General features: G+C 31.3%; 3 protein-coding genes across 7 annotated transcripts in view; 1 reads left to right on the forward strand and 2 right to left on the reverse strand.

The window, feature by feature from the left end:
• Nucleotides 1-8,870, forward strand: part of LOC143197881 (calpain-B) — an 88,396-nt gene extending 79,526 nt beyond the window's left edge. For 3 of the 5 annotated variants that reach the window (XM_076406659.1, XM_076406660.1, XM_076406658.1), the window contains 13 exons: nucleotides 1,810-1,997; nucleotides 2,491-2,625; nucleotides 4,178-4,346; nucleotides 4,404-4,585; nucleotides 4,643-4,896; nucleotides 4,956-5,119; nucleotides 5,171-5,388; nucleotides 6,566-6,608; nucleotides 6,779-6,917; nucleotides 7,009-7,212; nucleotides 8,110-8,237; nucleotides 8,292-8,484; nucleotides 8,546-8,870. In XM_076406659.1, coding sequence (XP_076262774.1) covers nucleotides 1,810-1,997; nucleotides 2,491-2,625; nucleotides 4,178-4,346; nucleotides 4,404-4,585; nucleotides 4,643-4,896; nucleotides 4,956-5,119; nucleotides 5,171-5,388; nucleotides 6,566-6,608; nucleotides 6,779-6,917; nucleotides 7,009-7,212; nucleotides 8,110-8,237; nucleotides 8,292-8,484; nucleotides 8,546-8,631 — 2,103 coding nt within the window. In that variant the 3' untranslated portion in view covers nucleotides 8,632-8,870. Of the gene's footprint in view, nucleotides 1-1,809; nucleotides 1,998-2,490; nucleotides 2,626-4,177; nucleotides 4,347-4,403; nucleotides 4,586-4,642; nucleotides 4,897-4,955; nucleotides 5,120-5,170; nucleotides 6,474-6,565; nucleotides 6,609-6,778; nucleotides 6,918-7,008; nucleotides 7,213-8,109; nucleotides 8,238-8,291; nucleotides 8,485-8,545 lie in introns of those variants that run through there. The other 2 variants (XM_076406662.1, XM_076406661.1) reach the window with 2 other exon arrangements.
• A 1,222-nt stretch (nucleotides 8,871-10,092) lies between these two features.
• Nucleotides 10,093-11,555, reverse strand: LOC143199200 (inactive peptidyl-prolyl cis-trans isomerase FKBP6). The gene is made up of 3 exons (XM_076409025.1): nucleotides 11,394-11,555; nucleotides 10,704-11,335; nucleotides 10,093-10,630 (listed from the first exon to the last, which is right to left on the reverse strand). Exons 1-3 carry the CDS (start codon nucleotides 11,417-11,419, stop codon nucleotides 10,191-10,193), a joined length of 1,098 nt encoding a protein of 365 aa, XP_076265140.1. The 5' UTR covers nucleotides 11,420-11,555; the 3' UTR covers nucleotides 10,093-10,190.
• Nucleotides 11,556-14,047: 2,492 nt separating this feature from the next.
• LOC143199115 (uncharacterized) lies at nucleotides 14,048-15,269 on the reverse strand. The gene has a single exon (XM_076408863.1). It carries the CDS (start codon nucleotides 15,187-15,189, stop codon nucleotides 14,083-14,085), a length of 1,107 nt encoding a protein of 368 aa, XP_076264978.1. The 5' UTR covers nucleotides 15,190-15,269; the 3' UTR covers nucleotides 14,048-14,082.
• Nucleotides 15,270-16,544: the final 1,275 nt, after the last annotated feature.

Genomic DNA, 16,544 nt, shown 5'->3' on the forward strand with positions numbered 1-16,544 from the left:
AAACAATCCAGACGAACGGTGTGCCTTCTGAGATGTTTTATACTCCTCAAAATCACCTGCATTACTATAAACTATTAATAATTAATCAATTTCCGATGTCATCATTAGTTATTTATCCTATTTATCCTACAACCTACGCAAATTTCAGTTTTAGAATTTCGATCATTATTTGGAGTTTAATCATAGCTGTTTTCTCTCGTATATCTTATTTATCTTTAAACTATTGTAGCTTTGAACTGATTAAGCCGGTTTAATATATTTTTCTCTTAATATACTACGGTATATGATTTTAAAATAACGCTGTAAGTATAAGTACTGTAAATTAATATTGATATTCTAATATAAGAATATATTTATATTTACACACATACGCAGTAGTATGTGTTACTCTATATTAGTACCACCTCCTTAATTTTGTAACGTATTTATAACATATTTTTATCATTTAATTTATAAAAAAGATTCACTGTTGACAGCAGCTGAACAAATACGGCAATCTTGTAAAGCAAGCTTTTAAATTTATGTTCTAAAAAAATTTACCAACAAGGTTACAGGATTGTTAAATCCACATAATGCCAAGCTATGTTGTAATTCTAATAAATTTGTTATAATCAAAATCCAGTCATATAACTTTTACGCTGCGTAGAAGAACAAGTCAACCGGTCTATATCAATAATTGTCAACTCCCTCAAGCAGAGGATGCTAAATATCTTGGTATGCATCTAGACCGACGCCTAACTTGGAAGAAGCACATACTCGCCAAACAGAAACAACTTGGACTTAAACTCTATCAAATGTATTTGCTTATCGGGCGCAAATCCAAGTTATCATTAGATAACAAGATATTATTGTATAAATCTATACTCAATTCTATTTGCTCATATGAAATCCAACTATGGGGAACCGTTAACAAGTTTAATATATTCTTCATACAACAAATGTATGTAATATGTACCGTAATATGTTTCAAATGAAGTGGTACAACACAATATTCCTCTAGAACCAATGACAAGTGTAATTCAACGTGTTTGTGTGAAGTACTTCGAGAGAGTGTCAGTACATCTCAATGTACTCGATAATCAGCTAAATATGTGAAGTGAGAGTGAAGTGCGTAAACTGAAACGTCTAACACCGTCTGATCTGATTATTGGACATATATAGAAAATAATGACGTGATTTTCTACATGCCACGGTATATATAATATAACCATAACAAATTCTTATTGCCCTCTGGGCAGATTGTGAAAGTACTGAGAGTAATTTTAAGGAATGCCGGCTGGTTCGCGCCTTGTAAGATTTAACTACATTTTTCTACCTTGGAACAAAAATTTGAAAATTGTTTTTACCAATGTACAATTACAATAGCGACCCTCAGACATTATAATGTCTTATTACAACATAAAATTGTTAAAATAATGTATAAATAAAACCCATACCCTTAAAAATCCTACAGTGCTCACATTAAAAAATTACACTATTGCAAATGACAATTTTTCTTCCAGGTTAGTTTTCTAGCATATTCTATAAATACCGAATATGTCGGCACCATTTCGATGATAGAATAAATTAGAAATCAGATTCAAAATTGTACTGAATAGTAGAAGAAAGCCATACGCGCTTATGTTGCTTATGAATTGATATAATAGAAAAGTCCTAATAAATTAATTTATAAATCGAGATTGTACTAATTGATGGAACTTAAATAGAAATTTAGTTTATAATAGAATTACTTAATTTAAGAATCACATGAAAATATTTGGTGTTTAATATTTTATGCAATAGAAATAATTCTAAAAATATGTTTTATAGGAAATTTGTGATAACCCCCAATTCTTCGTTGAGGGATATTCCCGTTTCGACGTCCAACAAGGTGAATTAGGCGACTGTTGGCTGCTAGCTGCTGCTGCCAATTTAACCCTCTATCAAAGACTGTTCCTACAAATCGTACCAGATGATCAAGACTTTGAAGAAAATTACGCCGGCATTTTTCATTTTAGGTAAAGTTCAGATAATTTGAGTTAAAATAATTTTGAATTAATTTGCATTTAATTATATATAATAACAATAACTAGTGTGGCAATAAAACTCTTTTTTTTTCTGAAAAAAAAATGTTAGCTATATATATTTGCCATCATCAAAAAGATCAAGTCCTCGATCTATTTTTTTAAATATTAGTAATTGTGTTAAGTAGTTTAATTAAAAACTCTAGGAAAACAAATGATAGGCAAAAAGAACCAAATTCCAAACACTTGTCCATAGTTCAAATATCATGGCTCCAACCAACTATTTGTTCATTGAAATGAACGTAACAGATATACGATGGCGTTTTTTCTTTTAATTTAACATGAAAAGCAATATTTGCTGCAAATGTTCCTCATTTAGCTCAAATTTTTACTGGCTTATCATATTCGCAAGACATTTAAAAATGACAGAAGAACCACCAAACCTGTTATAAATAATATATACAATAATTCTAACATAATTTCTCAGATTTTGGCAGTATGGCAAATGGGTAGACGTTGTAATAGATGATAGATTACCTACTTATAGAGGACAGTTAATATTTTTACATTCTGCTGAAGAAAATGAATTTTGGAGTGCCTTATTGGAGAAAGCTTATGCTAAGTAAGTATAGTAAAATTATGGTACACTGCTGGAGTTATTATAAGTGTTAAGTAAACATTAGGAATATCACATAGTTCTTATTCTATCAAGATCTAGCTTTCAAAATAGTTAGAAAAATGTCGCATTAGTGATTTTTTATACTGATTTGATTGCTCATTTCGCCACAATGTCTATTAGCATAACAGATCAATTGAAAAGTCCCCGGCCTACCATAATAAAACACATTTTTTTGGCAATTTTTTTTTAATTCAACATAATTCCCTTCAAGAGTGATACTGTGATTATAGCGACCCTCCAACTTTTCGATCACCTCTTCATTCGACGAAAATTTCTTCCCAGCGAGCATTCTTTTGAGATCTGAGAACAGGAAATAGTCGCTGGAGGCCAGATCTGGAGAATACGGTGGATGGGTGGATTTTTGCCACCCTTTTCACTAACTTGTGACACGGTGCATTGTCTTGTTGAAACAACACTTTCTTTTTCTTGAAATGCGGCCGTTTTCGGCAATTTCGCCCTTCAAGCGGATCAATAACGCTATTTAATAGTCGCTGTTGATAGTCCTTCCTTTTTCAAGGTAGTCAATGAAAATTATTCCATGCGCATCCAAAAATACAAATGTTGCTTCACTCAAAATTCTATAATTCACAAACTAGTGACCCGACAGTTTTCAGATTTATACACGCATCTTTTGAGGGTTAGGACTAACTAAAAAACATATGGATTTAATTCTAGTAGCGCCATCTATGTGTCAGGCCGAGGACTTTTCAATTGACGTGTTAAACCTACAATATACAATACTATAATATACTATAATATGGTAGATACTATTCTCTTTCCTATATATTTGTTGAAATAGATTGTATTCAAAAAATGTCACCATTTGCTGATGACACAAATAACAATAAATATTTAATTTCAATTAAAACCTCAATTTCTTGATTAAAAATGAACTAACCTCTTGACCACTTTGGTGGTTTATCACATGCTCCTTGTCTGTCCCAAGTTGAAGATGCAGATTCATGTATTACCAAATAATCTATGATATATAAAAACTCACAATTTACTTCACGTTTCAAAAATGTTATATTCTTACTTACGTAATTCTATTTGAATATTTTAGTGTAGAAAAAATTTCTTGTTTGTTTCGATATGGGGTTTGATGTCATGTTTTGTTGAGACCATAATTAAAGGCTTAGTATTTAAATAGCAGTTAGGAATTGCATTTTTATTAAGCAATACTCTCCACACCTGGGTCTACAATCCTCTAGTCTGTGATACAATGAACACACCCTTTCCTGCTCACATAAGACCTTACAAAGGATTTCTTTCAGTTTGTCAAAAAAAGCTGTTGATTTCCAAAACACACTATGAGATATCAGAGTTGTAAACAGTAATGATAAGTAGATAAGTAGTTGGTTCATTAAAAAACACTTCGTATATGCTCAGCATTTATCAACCTATGTCAAATTTGTAATATTTTTGCCCAGCAGTGTATTATTCAATTAAAATCTACGGAGGATTATAATAATTTGCCACATTTAATGATATCCAGATTACATGGTTCATATGAGGCTCTTAAAGGAGGTTCTACATGTGAAGCGATGGAAGATTTTACCGGCGGTGTTACCGAAATGTACGAAATGGAAGCAAGTCCACCAAATCTTTTCCAAATCATGGCAAAAGCCTACGAAAGGGCTTCACTAATGGGATGTTCCATTGAGGTAAACATAAGATAATTCATTAATAGGAATCCTTATCTTATAAGTGAAATATCGCAGCCTGATCCTAATGTGTTGGAGGCCCAAACACCTCAAGGGTTAGTAAGGGGTCACGCCTACAGCATCACCAGAGTACAATATGTCGATATTCAAACGCCAAATGTGTCTGGTAAAATACCACTGTTAAGACTCAGGAATCCTTGGGGTAACGAATCCGAATGGAATGGCGCTTGGAGTGATGGGTATTATTCACCATACAGTTATATAAATACGTTGATTACGGTTAATTTAATTTTCAGAGCCCCTGAGTGGAAATTCATCTCAGATTCTGAAAAAGAGGAACTTGGATTAACTTTTGATATTGACGGTGAATTTTGGATGTCTTACAAGGACTTTGCCAAATATTTCAGTCGTCTAGAGATCTGCAACTTAAATCCTGACTCATTGTCTGAAGAGGAACTTCTAGAAGGGAATAAAAAGAAATGGGAAATGTCTGTTTTTGAAGGTGAATGGGTAAGAGGTACTACAGCTGGAGGTTGTAGAAATTTCTTAGGTAAAATAATTTTATTTCATATTTAAACTATATCTTAATATTGAGTTTTATAATCATAGAATCATTCTGGCGCAATCCTCAGTATAGAATAACTCTGACGGAGGTGGATGATGATGACGAAGATGGTAATTGCACTTTAATAGTTGCGTTGATGCAAAAAAATCGCAGGCAGATACGTAACACTGGCGCGGATTTGTTAACCGTTGGTTTCGCAATTTACCACGTAAGTTACAACCTGAAGTTCGATAATTTTATATTAAATTTGTTTTTGTAGCTCCCATACCCCGACAGAGTCCCAAAACCATTGGACCTTCAATTCTTCAAATACAACGCCTCAGTTGCCAGATCGCCATCGTTCATTAATCTGCGCGAGGTGTCCTGTCGGTTTAAGCTTCCTCCAGGAACTTATTGCATCGTTCCCTCTACGTTTGATCCTAACGAGGAAGGAGAATTCTTGCTACGTGTGTTTTCGGAGCACCAGAATATCATGGAGTATGATGGTTTTGCTTCAGATTCAATTTCTTCGCGACACGCAGAGGAGGTCGATGATGAGGATAACGAAGACGAAGCTCCAGGTTATCGTCCACCTCCTCCGCCGGAAAGCGATAATACACCATCAGCTCCCACTCCCGGATATCCTAGCGGGCCGAGTACTCCCAGTTATCCCGGCAGTCCAGGATATCCTTATCCTCAACCAGGATATCCTGGTTATCCGCAGCCCGGTGGATTTCAATATCCACAACCGAGTGGTTATCCTCAGCCTGGTGGTTATCCCCAACCAGGTGGTTATCCACAACCTGGAGGATATCCAGGCGGTTATCCACAACCAGGTTATTCTCATCCGCAATATCCAGGATATCCGGCGTACCCAGCACAACCTCAACCTGATTCGCAACGAAGAAGAGATAAAGGAGACCCTATAATCAATTTTTTTTCAAAATTATTTAAATAGTCTATCACTTTTCATCAATAAAGTACAATCCGTCAATATTGTTCCAGTGTTAGATAGAGAGCTCAGCTTATAAACTAAATACATGACATTAAAGTATTAAATAAAACAATTAAACTCAATTGGGTTGCAAAAAACATTATAGGCATCCTACAATCTCATACTTCTCTAAGCGTTGACACATTTTAATTAGCTTTTATTTTTGGGTTACTAATTTAAGATTGGTGGTGGTTTAAAATTATTACTGTACTTAATTGTAATATATCACGAATTTAAGTGCTTTTTTAAATTATGAAAATTGTTTTTTTTTGTATCTCACTTATAGTGAATTTAAAAAACTTTGTGATTTTGATTTTTTTTGTTTTCTTGTTAATATGTTAATTTTGCATTTGTCCACTTAGCTTTTTGTGGTAAAATAATGTGTGTATTTTATTTAGCTAAATATTTATTGTGTTTGTTATTTTTATTGCCACCTAAATAATTAGAGTAATTATCATTTAGCATGTTTTTTTAACATTATTTTTAATTTTCATTCTTTAACATAAGTTAGATGGATGACAAACCTAAAGAATGTTCGTATTTTTTTCTGAATATATATTTATTATAAAATAAAACAACTTGATACTCATTGCAGTATTATTTTAACCTGAAAGTCAGGCCTTTTAACTTTCCTTTTTCATATCCATATCTTTTTATTATTAACATTCATTTTACTTATAGGGAAAATGACAAACCGATTGGCTATGGAGAAATGGATGAGAAAGTAAGTTTATCGATTTTCCGTTTTGTTTTTTTTTCTAATGTTTTTCATTCGCCATATTTTTATTTGTTTATTGTCTGTACCTTATTGAAAGTAATCCCCATATCCTCTTGATCAAAATAACAAGGAATGTCTATATGTTAAAAAATATCTATAATAAAAAACTAATCTAGGTAGCCAAAGCAGAACCATCCGCTGATGAAAAAGAAGAAAAAGATAAATTGTATGAAGCTTTCGTTAAAATAGCTGGTGAAGACGGAGAAATTGATTGGCGAGAATTACAAAGTATCTTGGATGAATCAGTAGGAAGCGGTAAGTAATTAATATAAAAAATTTAGGGACAATAAAGTCAGTAATTAATTTTCTATTAAAATTTTACCGTGTAATTTTATAAAATTGGCAGCATTAACCCAAAACGGCCATGTCTACTATAAAAAAGGTGCCGAAAAGATCGAAGCCGCTCCTCAAACAGGGCAGACCCAAAGCGAAGACAATTTTGTTACACAGTTATTGGGCCTGCTTTGTGGACATTTCTGTAAAAATTCTCCATTGGCCGAAATTGTGCCAAAACCAACACAACAAACCCCCGTTATGACAACATTTTCTGGTATTTAAATATAATGCATGGATAGTTGTGATAATTGCATGAAAACTGTATTATATATAACCCGCATGTACTCTTGTTTAGATTAATGTTTCGATTTTATTTTATTTTGTTCAATTAAATATTAGGCCCATCAATTAATTCTGTTTTTTGTTTGAAGATTATCTAGAAAAATTGATACAAATTTTTGCTCATTTATCGAAATATAGGTAGCGTGCTGGTAACACATTACATTTGATTGATTGAACTATGGTCCTATTGATTTGAACAAATGAGATTCAAAGAGCACCAAATCTAATCAAATTACAATAATGTAGCTTTCGTAACTTTGTGGTAGGTCGTGTTGATTATTGTTTTCACCAAATGTAGAAGATATCTACATGACTCGTAATCCTTTAATTTTGCTTCGGACTTTCTTATCACATTTTTTTAACTTCTTTTTTATCTGATAAGTAGAAAAATAAAGAAATATTACCAGTATATCAGCAGAAATGTCACTTCTATATTTTTATTTTAACGCTATAATTTTCAACAAGTATTTGATGATCATTATAAACAAGTGGATTAGGATCAAAATCCGTCAAACTCAAAAGTTGAATTAATCAAAATAGAAGTGTAATTTTAATCGAGTACAACCAAAAATTGAAAAACAATAATGGTGATTAAGTTACAGACATGGTGATAACACTTATGACATACAAATGTCAAAATATTGTTAAGCCCTATAACATTATAATTACTGACAGTAAATGGCACTGGCAAATAATTAATTTTTGGACCTAATATGTCAAGTTTTTATTCTAAGTATATTTTGCTTTGAATTATTGGATTCCAGAAAAGTACTATATATATATATTTTTCTATATACTTTTCCATATTAATTCCATTATTATTCTACAGAATTTACCAAATCTGGATTTTCTAAAGATATTTGCCGTAGCATGATCGCCATGCTTGATACAGATAGATCAGGAAAATTATGCTATCCAGAGTTTAAACAACTGTGGTGCTCTCTTCGCAATTGGAAGGTAAAGCTAACTCCCGTTCAATTAAATTGTTCCATTATATTATATCTTGATTAGAACGCTTGGATGTTGTTCGACAAAGATAAATCTGGCACATTTTGCGGTTTTGAATTTGGAGAGGCTATTGAAGCTGCCGGATATCATGTAAATAACAAACTTTTGAATGCGTTGATGCATCGCTATGGAAAAGATGGGGAAATAACTTTTGACGATTTCCTTATGTGCGCTATTAAGTTAAAAACCATGATAGGTAGGTTAATAGATGATATATATACGTTTTCATTATTACTGATTTTTTGTCCTTGTTTTAGATATATTCAATAAAAACGATAAATCAGGATCTAACAGTGCCACATTTTCTCTCCAAGAATGGTTGGAATATACCCTATATACATAATATGCATACTTCCACCACAAGAAGACTTACCTTTTCCACGATTTAGGAACATGTGTACAATTTTTATATATTAAGACTTATTAAATTATTTGATATTATTGTTGTTAATTTGTTAATATTTACATATATATTTAATAATATGCTTCTGATATACAGATCTTTACTAACATTATTTGTTAAGTTTGAAAGATTTATACCTCATATATATGCTTTAATATTAATATATACATATAAAGTTTTATTAGTTTTATTCTTAAAATATCATTAATATTCACCAGTTACTCTGAAATATTTGCAGAACACACTGTTCATACGTGTTTTTCATACGATGCACCTGATGAGGGAATATGTCTTGGTTCGGTTTGCGATATGAAAAATAAATCAAAATATTAAGATTTCAGCCTACCACTGATTTTATATAATTGACATTATGGTACATGACCTTTTTCAGACACAAACACTCTAATAAGGTTTATTGAAAAATAGACCTTTCTACATAAAAAATATTACTTTATTGAGAAATAAATTGGAATTTATATGTAAGCAACATTTTTAATTGATTATATTAAATTTGCAATATTTCTATTAAGTGCAAATTCTAAGATGTATTAGTAATTTTTACCTGACAATATTATAATACAATATTTGTGAATAAAAATTTAGTTTTCCACGAAATAGAGATCCTTGTAAAAATAAGTTTTATAATCCAACAACCTGCAAATACCCTATGAATGGGATAAATAAATTTCGTATATAGGTAAACAAATAATCCATATTGTTAATCTTTATAGACAAAAAATGGTAAGTCTTAAAAGTAACGGTTGTTCTAGAAAATAATAGCTTACTTCCAGAATTCTAATAGCAATTGAGTTTTATGGTAATAAAACTATAACCGTTATAAGTAAAGAACGGATTATTATACGCTTTATCAAATTATAATAATATAGAGAGATGTATAAAACAATTGTTGCAACAATCAATATGTTAAATCAAATCAATATCACACAATTAAATATCAATACACAAGTCAAATATCACACATTTTAATAAATATTATAAATCCTTTTTAAAAAAATGTTTTATGTAATTGTAAGATGCGTTGTTTCCTCAAGGTAATTGGTGCAGTACCCATTTATCTATATAGTCATTGTGTTAAACTTTAACGTGAAATGATTTTCTAGAAATTATGGCGTAGATTGTTAAAAGAAACGTCTGAAATATTAAAGAAAAACCACTGAAAATTTATATATCCTCAAATACCTCTGAAGGTCGAATTAATCGCCGAAGACTCTACCTAATTTCCATATAAAAGAATCCACTGATATTTCGAAAATCACTATTAATATACTTTATATATTTAGATTTTCCACATATCAATTATTCGCATTTGAACATTTGTAATTCCAAACATCCTTTTACATTTGGATTGATGCAACTCAATGTAGAAACAAATAAAATATATTCTTATAACTTTATAACGATACTATATTAAATAAAAAAATATTCTTAACAAGTTCTTAATTAAAAAAAATATATTTCTTAACAAAATAAAAATTCTTTCACTTTTTTCCAAATAAAGCACCAGCTAGCTTTTTTTCCTTCTCTTTATATTTTCTTTGTTCTTCATCAATAATCTTAAATTGATTTAGTATATCTTGATTTCTTGGTTCTAATTTATAAGCACACTGTAACCTCATTTTGGCCATTTTGTAATCTCCTAACATTGTCAAACATTTAGCATTGCTATAAAATGCTTTAGCTGTTATGTTAAAAGTGGTCCCTTTGCACATTTGGTTAATTTTGTTAAAATTAATACAACCCTTTTTAGGCTCTTTAATTTTGGTATAACAAACTAACAAATTGGAGTATAACTTATAAAGCAATTCTTGCTGTTTTACTTGGTCATCATAATGTTCTAAGACTGCATTTTCTAAAGCAGATACTGCCAAATTATATTCCTTAATAGCTGCTTTTGTATGACGATTAAATAGGTCTTTACCTAAAAAATATTAAGACAATTTATGCTTTAAATAATTATACCATGCAATAGTTATCCAAAAATGCAATCTTACCTTTAGCACACTGTGCTAAGCAATATTTGTAAACCACTGAAAACTGTGCCTTTTCTTCTAAAGATAAATTTTCAAATAATTGGGCTGCTTGACTATCTATGACTTCAATCAATTCAATTTCAAATAATACAGTTGAATTAGGTGGTATCCTTTCTAAACAACCAGCTTCGCCATATGCATACTGTGGTTTAATCATAAATTGAGATTTTTCACAAAGTTTCATCGAAGCAACAGCAATATCTAATCCCAGAATAACTTCTCCTTGTCCCAACACAAATTGATGTGGTTTTTTGCGAGCATATGTACAATCAAATGGCTCTTCGTTAAATTCTCCATACGCATTGTAATGCACCCTCACAATAGATTTGCTTTCAGGCTTATTACCATAACCCTCCCTTAAGATTCTCTTCTTTACACCTCCATTATCAATTAAGTTCGTCATTTTACTAGCAATAGTAGTAAAAGGTTCAGTGCTATCATAAATGTCCTCATCTTCAAATTGTCCAACACAGTTCATATTTACATGTTCTAGCACATTTTTATTATATTCTTCCTTGGATACTTCGTCATCACTTTGAATATCATCTCCAAAAGGATCTACCTCAAAAGTAGTACCAGTGGTAATTAATTCTCTACAAAAATTTGACTAGTGTAATATACTTGTACACATACTATATAATAAATACTTACTTCAAATTTATATTTGACTTCAACATGTTATAGTAGTAAAAATAACAAGGTTATTTTTAATTTAAACGGAATATTAACTTTTAAAATGTAAAAGTTAAGATTAAAAACTTGTATATATAAACTTAAAATATCCTGTTTACAACTGTGTAGTATCAAACTAACCCACTTGTAAAGCAGTTCAAAAACACTGTTTGAAATAAATATCAAATTTTTTGAATTTCTATTTTAAAACTACCCTCAAAGAACGGTGGCAATTAAATAAATACTTCGTCGCTTGATTGGCTGAGGTGTGCGCATGCGTAAAACATAATTTTGATATTTTAGTAATGGGCATAATCGATATATTTTAGAAATAGAAAATATCGATATAAACAATCGCTATTATATCGATTCGATTATTTTAGATGTCGGTCGTGGAGAATAATATCTTTATTATATTATATCGATAAATTAAGAAATAACAATCTCGATATTTTTAGAAAATGCCCTTATATCAGAGAAAAAATATATAATAATTTACAAAACGTTTTTACAGGAACCAGGAAGTGCAACAGGAAAAATATCGATATTATACAAGAGATATATTTACATTTCACAATTGAAAAATTGATATTTTTTTGAAAAAAAAAAACAATATTAATATATCCGGCAAAGTACTGGTATTTACAATAAATCTTTAAAAATAAATATAACCAAACTGTTAAAATTTAAAATTAAGAATATCTATTGAAAAATCTTTAATATTTATTGAATAAATATCGAAAAATATCGTCCACAAAGACTATCTATATATCTCTACACTAATGTTGTAATTTAGGTTATACTTTTTCTATTGGTTTATATTCATTCATTTATATAGAGTAAATACTTTATGTTTATGAATGAATTCTATTCACTTCTTAATATTTTGCGAATATACTTGTTTTGGTTATTCTAACTACGTATTTTCTATGATTTCTGGTTATATTACAGATATTTTCTTCGTACTAACATTGATGGACATATACTAATATATCATGGTTTAATAGTAATCACTACATAGTATAAAACAAAGTCGCCTTTTCTGTCCCTATATCCCTATGTGCGCTTAAATCTTTAAAACTACGCAACGGATTTTGATGCGGGTTTTTTCAATAGATAGAGTGATTCAAGAGGAAGGTTTATATGTATAATACATGCATAATATACTAAGGCAACATTGCTAATTTTAGAGGTTTCTAACGTGATGTTGTAAATTAACCTATTTTTTAGGCTTATTTAGCAATTAGCAAAAACGCTGCCTAACCCTACGAGTTAGATCAAATTAATGTACTACAGTATTGTACACCATAAAAAGGTCTACAAAAAAGTCCGCGATGGTATATGTTTATCTTTTAGGGATAACCCACATTAACCATTTTTATTGTTTACTTTTTACGTGAGAAAATGGCTTATTTACGAAGCTATTTTAAGCAATACGGCATTAATCCTTATCGAATTAAGTACCTTAAATAATGTGTGCAATTAATATAGAACATTATGGTTCCTTACAGCATGTAAATTAAACAAATATTTTCGGAGATATTACAAATTTAAAATTTGCGTTTAAAAATGTGTAATGTAATAAAAATTGTATGAATTTAGATATTCCAAAGATAGCAGGAAATCTTCATAGTAAGTATAGGGGAAGAGGAATTGTTTTACTCCAAATTTAATGCGTGCAGGCCAAGGGCAGTAATGAATGAACCAAAAATACTGGATCGATTTTAATCATGTTTTCATTGAGTGACATAGGCATATATATTTTATGCCCGTGCAAAGTCGGAGCGGGCCGCTATGTTTTTATATACAACGTTCATATTTTTTCTGTAGTGTATTTAATTTAGTATCAGCATTGCACCCGTGCGAAGCCGGGGAGGGTTGCTAGTAAAAGATAAAATGAGGGGTAATTAAGAATATAAATTCATGACTATTATTATCATTGCTATACTGCTTGAAACTTGTGAGATTACTTCAGAGAAGCTAAACTAAACTAAAAATAATGCTGCCTGATGGCGTGAAAATATAAATCTAATAGGTCAGTATAATAATATCATACAAGTAAAAGTTGCCTTGCTAACTAAATTGAAGTTATCTATGGTATCATTTGTGTAGTTTTGTATCTATTTGAAAATGTGCAACTAGAGCTTGAAGCATTACTTAGTGAATTAATTATATATTCTTATTTAAAGTTGTTTAATGAAAAAAAAAAAAACATTTAATAATAAAGAATTAAAATAATTTTTTAAAGATGTTAAATTGAGTTTTCGATAGTAAATATTTTGCAGATGTATTTATGTTTGTGAATTAAAAACCTTTAACTATTTCCCAACTTGTTCCTTGATTTTACATTGCGAGTGCATTGTATGTAATGTTACATTTTGAATTTGCAAGTGATATATTGTTTTAAAACTAATATATTTCATTTTATTCAAGTCATAGTTAACATTATTTTAAATAATGCTGGCAAATATTTTATTAAGAACTATTTGAAATTCATAATTTTCAAGTATTTTCAATCTTCAATAATTTTAGGGACCTATGAAATATTTATGTTTTTGTGTTTAGTTGTCATAAGACATTTTTGGAAATAATTAAGAAAAGTTTGTATTGAATGAAAATTATAAAAATGTGTTTTATTTTTAGAATTTATTGGCCAGTTTGATATATTTTATAATTTAAAATCAGACATGTGATAATGTATCATCTGATTATTTTTAGTAACCATGGTAATAATATGACTGCAATGAGAAGAACAGCAATATAATGGAGAGTTGCTCATTTTAGATTGGATATGGGCCTGTTCCATTACAGGATAACTCATCGAAGAAAAATTATTGTCATTAATCATGCTTTGATTGTGGAAAGAAACATCTTGTTGTTTGTCAACTCCTTGTACCTGTTTTTTCGGCCTCTTCTTCTTCCCGCATTTATTACAACGTTCTGGTTTTTCTCTTCTGAATACTGCCGACCTTTGATTGCTATAACATATCCTTCCTCTTGGTTGTAACATTTGGAAGCTCTGTTGTTTACGTAAATTCGAGGGACATAGTGGGTTCAAACATGTTTGAAGCCTTGGTGTACATAAACCCTGTTTTGTTTTATCCTGACCATCTTCTCCTGCCTGTATTCCATCAGTTTTTTTCTCTTCATCTTTGGAGTCTTTTTCGTCCAATTCGTCTGTATCTTTTTTCTTATCATCTATTTCTTTCATTCCATCCTTATCTTTCTTATCATCTATGTCTTTCTTGCCTTTCTCTTTCTTGTCCTTTTTTATACTAGCACTATCATCATCATTTGCTCCTTTATCCTTCTTTGTTTTCTTACCCAGTTCTTTGCCTTCCTTAGCTTTACTCTCTTTATCTTTGCTATCTTTTTCTTTTTTACTACTTTTACCCTTTTTAGATTCTGTATTTTCGTCGTCCCTATCTTTGGTTTTTATTTTTTTCCCTTTTCCTTCCGCTTTGCCCTTGCTTTTCCCTTTCTTTTTATCTAATTTACTTGTGTCCTTAGAATCGCTTCCCAAGTCGCAACCGCCCACAGCAAAATCCGATATTTTCTGTCGTCGATTTTGTCTGCTTGAGCTGCATACTGGTGTCCGGGGGGTGCAGGGAGTACAAGGTCTACAAGGCGTGCACGGCGTACAGGGCACACATGGCGTGCAAGATGGTCTACAACAACTCGATGCGCGGCTACTGTTCCCTGAACAAGGACTTGTGGATCTACTGCTAGGCCGACTACAGTTTGTGTATAGGTAGCAAAAGGGTTGACAAATCATCTGATATCATGTTCTAAACTAGCGATTTGATGTTAAGACATAATTTTTTATGATCGAAATTGAACTGACAATGATACGTCTGAAACTATCACTATGACATTACCTGTTTGATGTTTTCGTATTTTTGCTTTCATCGCAAGTATTGTGCGGCTATCCGAGCCTCACATGTTTTTATGCTTATTACTGGCTGCTCGCTGTGGATTCGCACGATATTGAACCAAAACTTCAATTTACACTATGACTATGCATTTTTTTGAGTTAGTTGCCTGTTACATTAGATATGCTTAGTACAATCTTAATTTACAAATTAATTTATTACCATTATTCTGTTGTACTTGTATTACTATACATGCAAGGCGATTACGGAATTAATACATCAATATGTATTTCCCAAATTAAAATAAATCTAAACTATTTAAGCTAAAGTTACAAATATGCTTATACACTAAACAAGTTCGTGTGGTTTGGTTCGCTTCAATCTTCTTATTTCCTATGTGTTGTCCAGTAGCAGTATTGTTTCCACGTTGCTGTGATTTAGCAACTTTATTTCATGTCTTAAGCCGAAAGCTTGAATCACTTCATATACCCATTTAATTTCGAGGTCACAGAACAGCTCTTCGTTGGTTATGTAGCGATCAGTATTGGTAATTAATCGTAAGATTTTGTTTTGGGTGCGTTGGATTACTAGTTGGTTTGATGTCTTAGTGCAACTCCATAAGTCCAAAATGTCTTTATGATTGTCTGATAAATCAACCTCTTTGATTTTAGGTTAAGTTGAGAGTATCTTCCAACTAACCAGTATTTGAACATGCCAAACAATGAATGACTTTAGCCATCAATTTAACTTAAAATTTTGCCGTCTAGCTGATGAGGTATGGGCTTTGAGTACTCCTCAATTACGATAGTTACTCAAGCGCAATGGAACAAATGTGATACATATACACTGCTATCCGTAACTCCAAAATAGGGGTTACCATTGGTATTCGAAGGTATTCTGCTTGAACGGCCCGTCGATGACCAGCCTCGATCTACCTATCAATTATTCGATTTACCTCTTTATAGAAAAGAAAATGTACCAAGACGCTTATAAATTCGCTTGTTTGGGAGTTACCGACGGCCATTGGGAGGAACTAGCCAATTCCGTTTTGGAACAGATGAAATGTGATGTAGCTCGTTTGGCGTTCGTTAAATTGGAGGATTTTAACTATTTAGAACTACTCCAGGATATTTAGGACCAACAGCAGAAGAGCAACTACCCGAGGGATGTCATATTGGGGGATTTTTACGCTATGAAGGGTAAATTGAAGGAAGCTGCAAGGTTTTACCAAACATCGGGACACGGTAGTAAAGCCCTA

This window comes from Rhynchophorus ferrugineus, unplaced genomic scaffold (assembly GCF_030347505.1).
Source record: "Rhynchophorus ferrugineus isolate W39M unplaced genomic scaffold, kcgeb_rfMv2 rfM6, whole genome shotgun sequence".
Lineage (NCBI taxonomy): Eukaryota > Metazoa > Arthropoda > Insecta > Coleoptera > Curculionidae > Rhynchophorus > Rhynchophorus ferrugineus.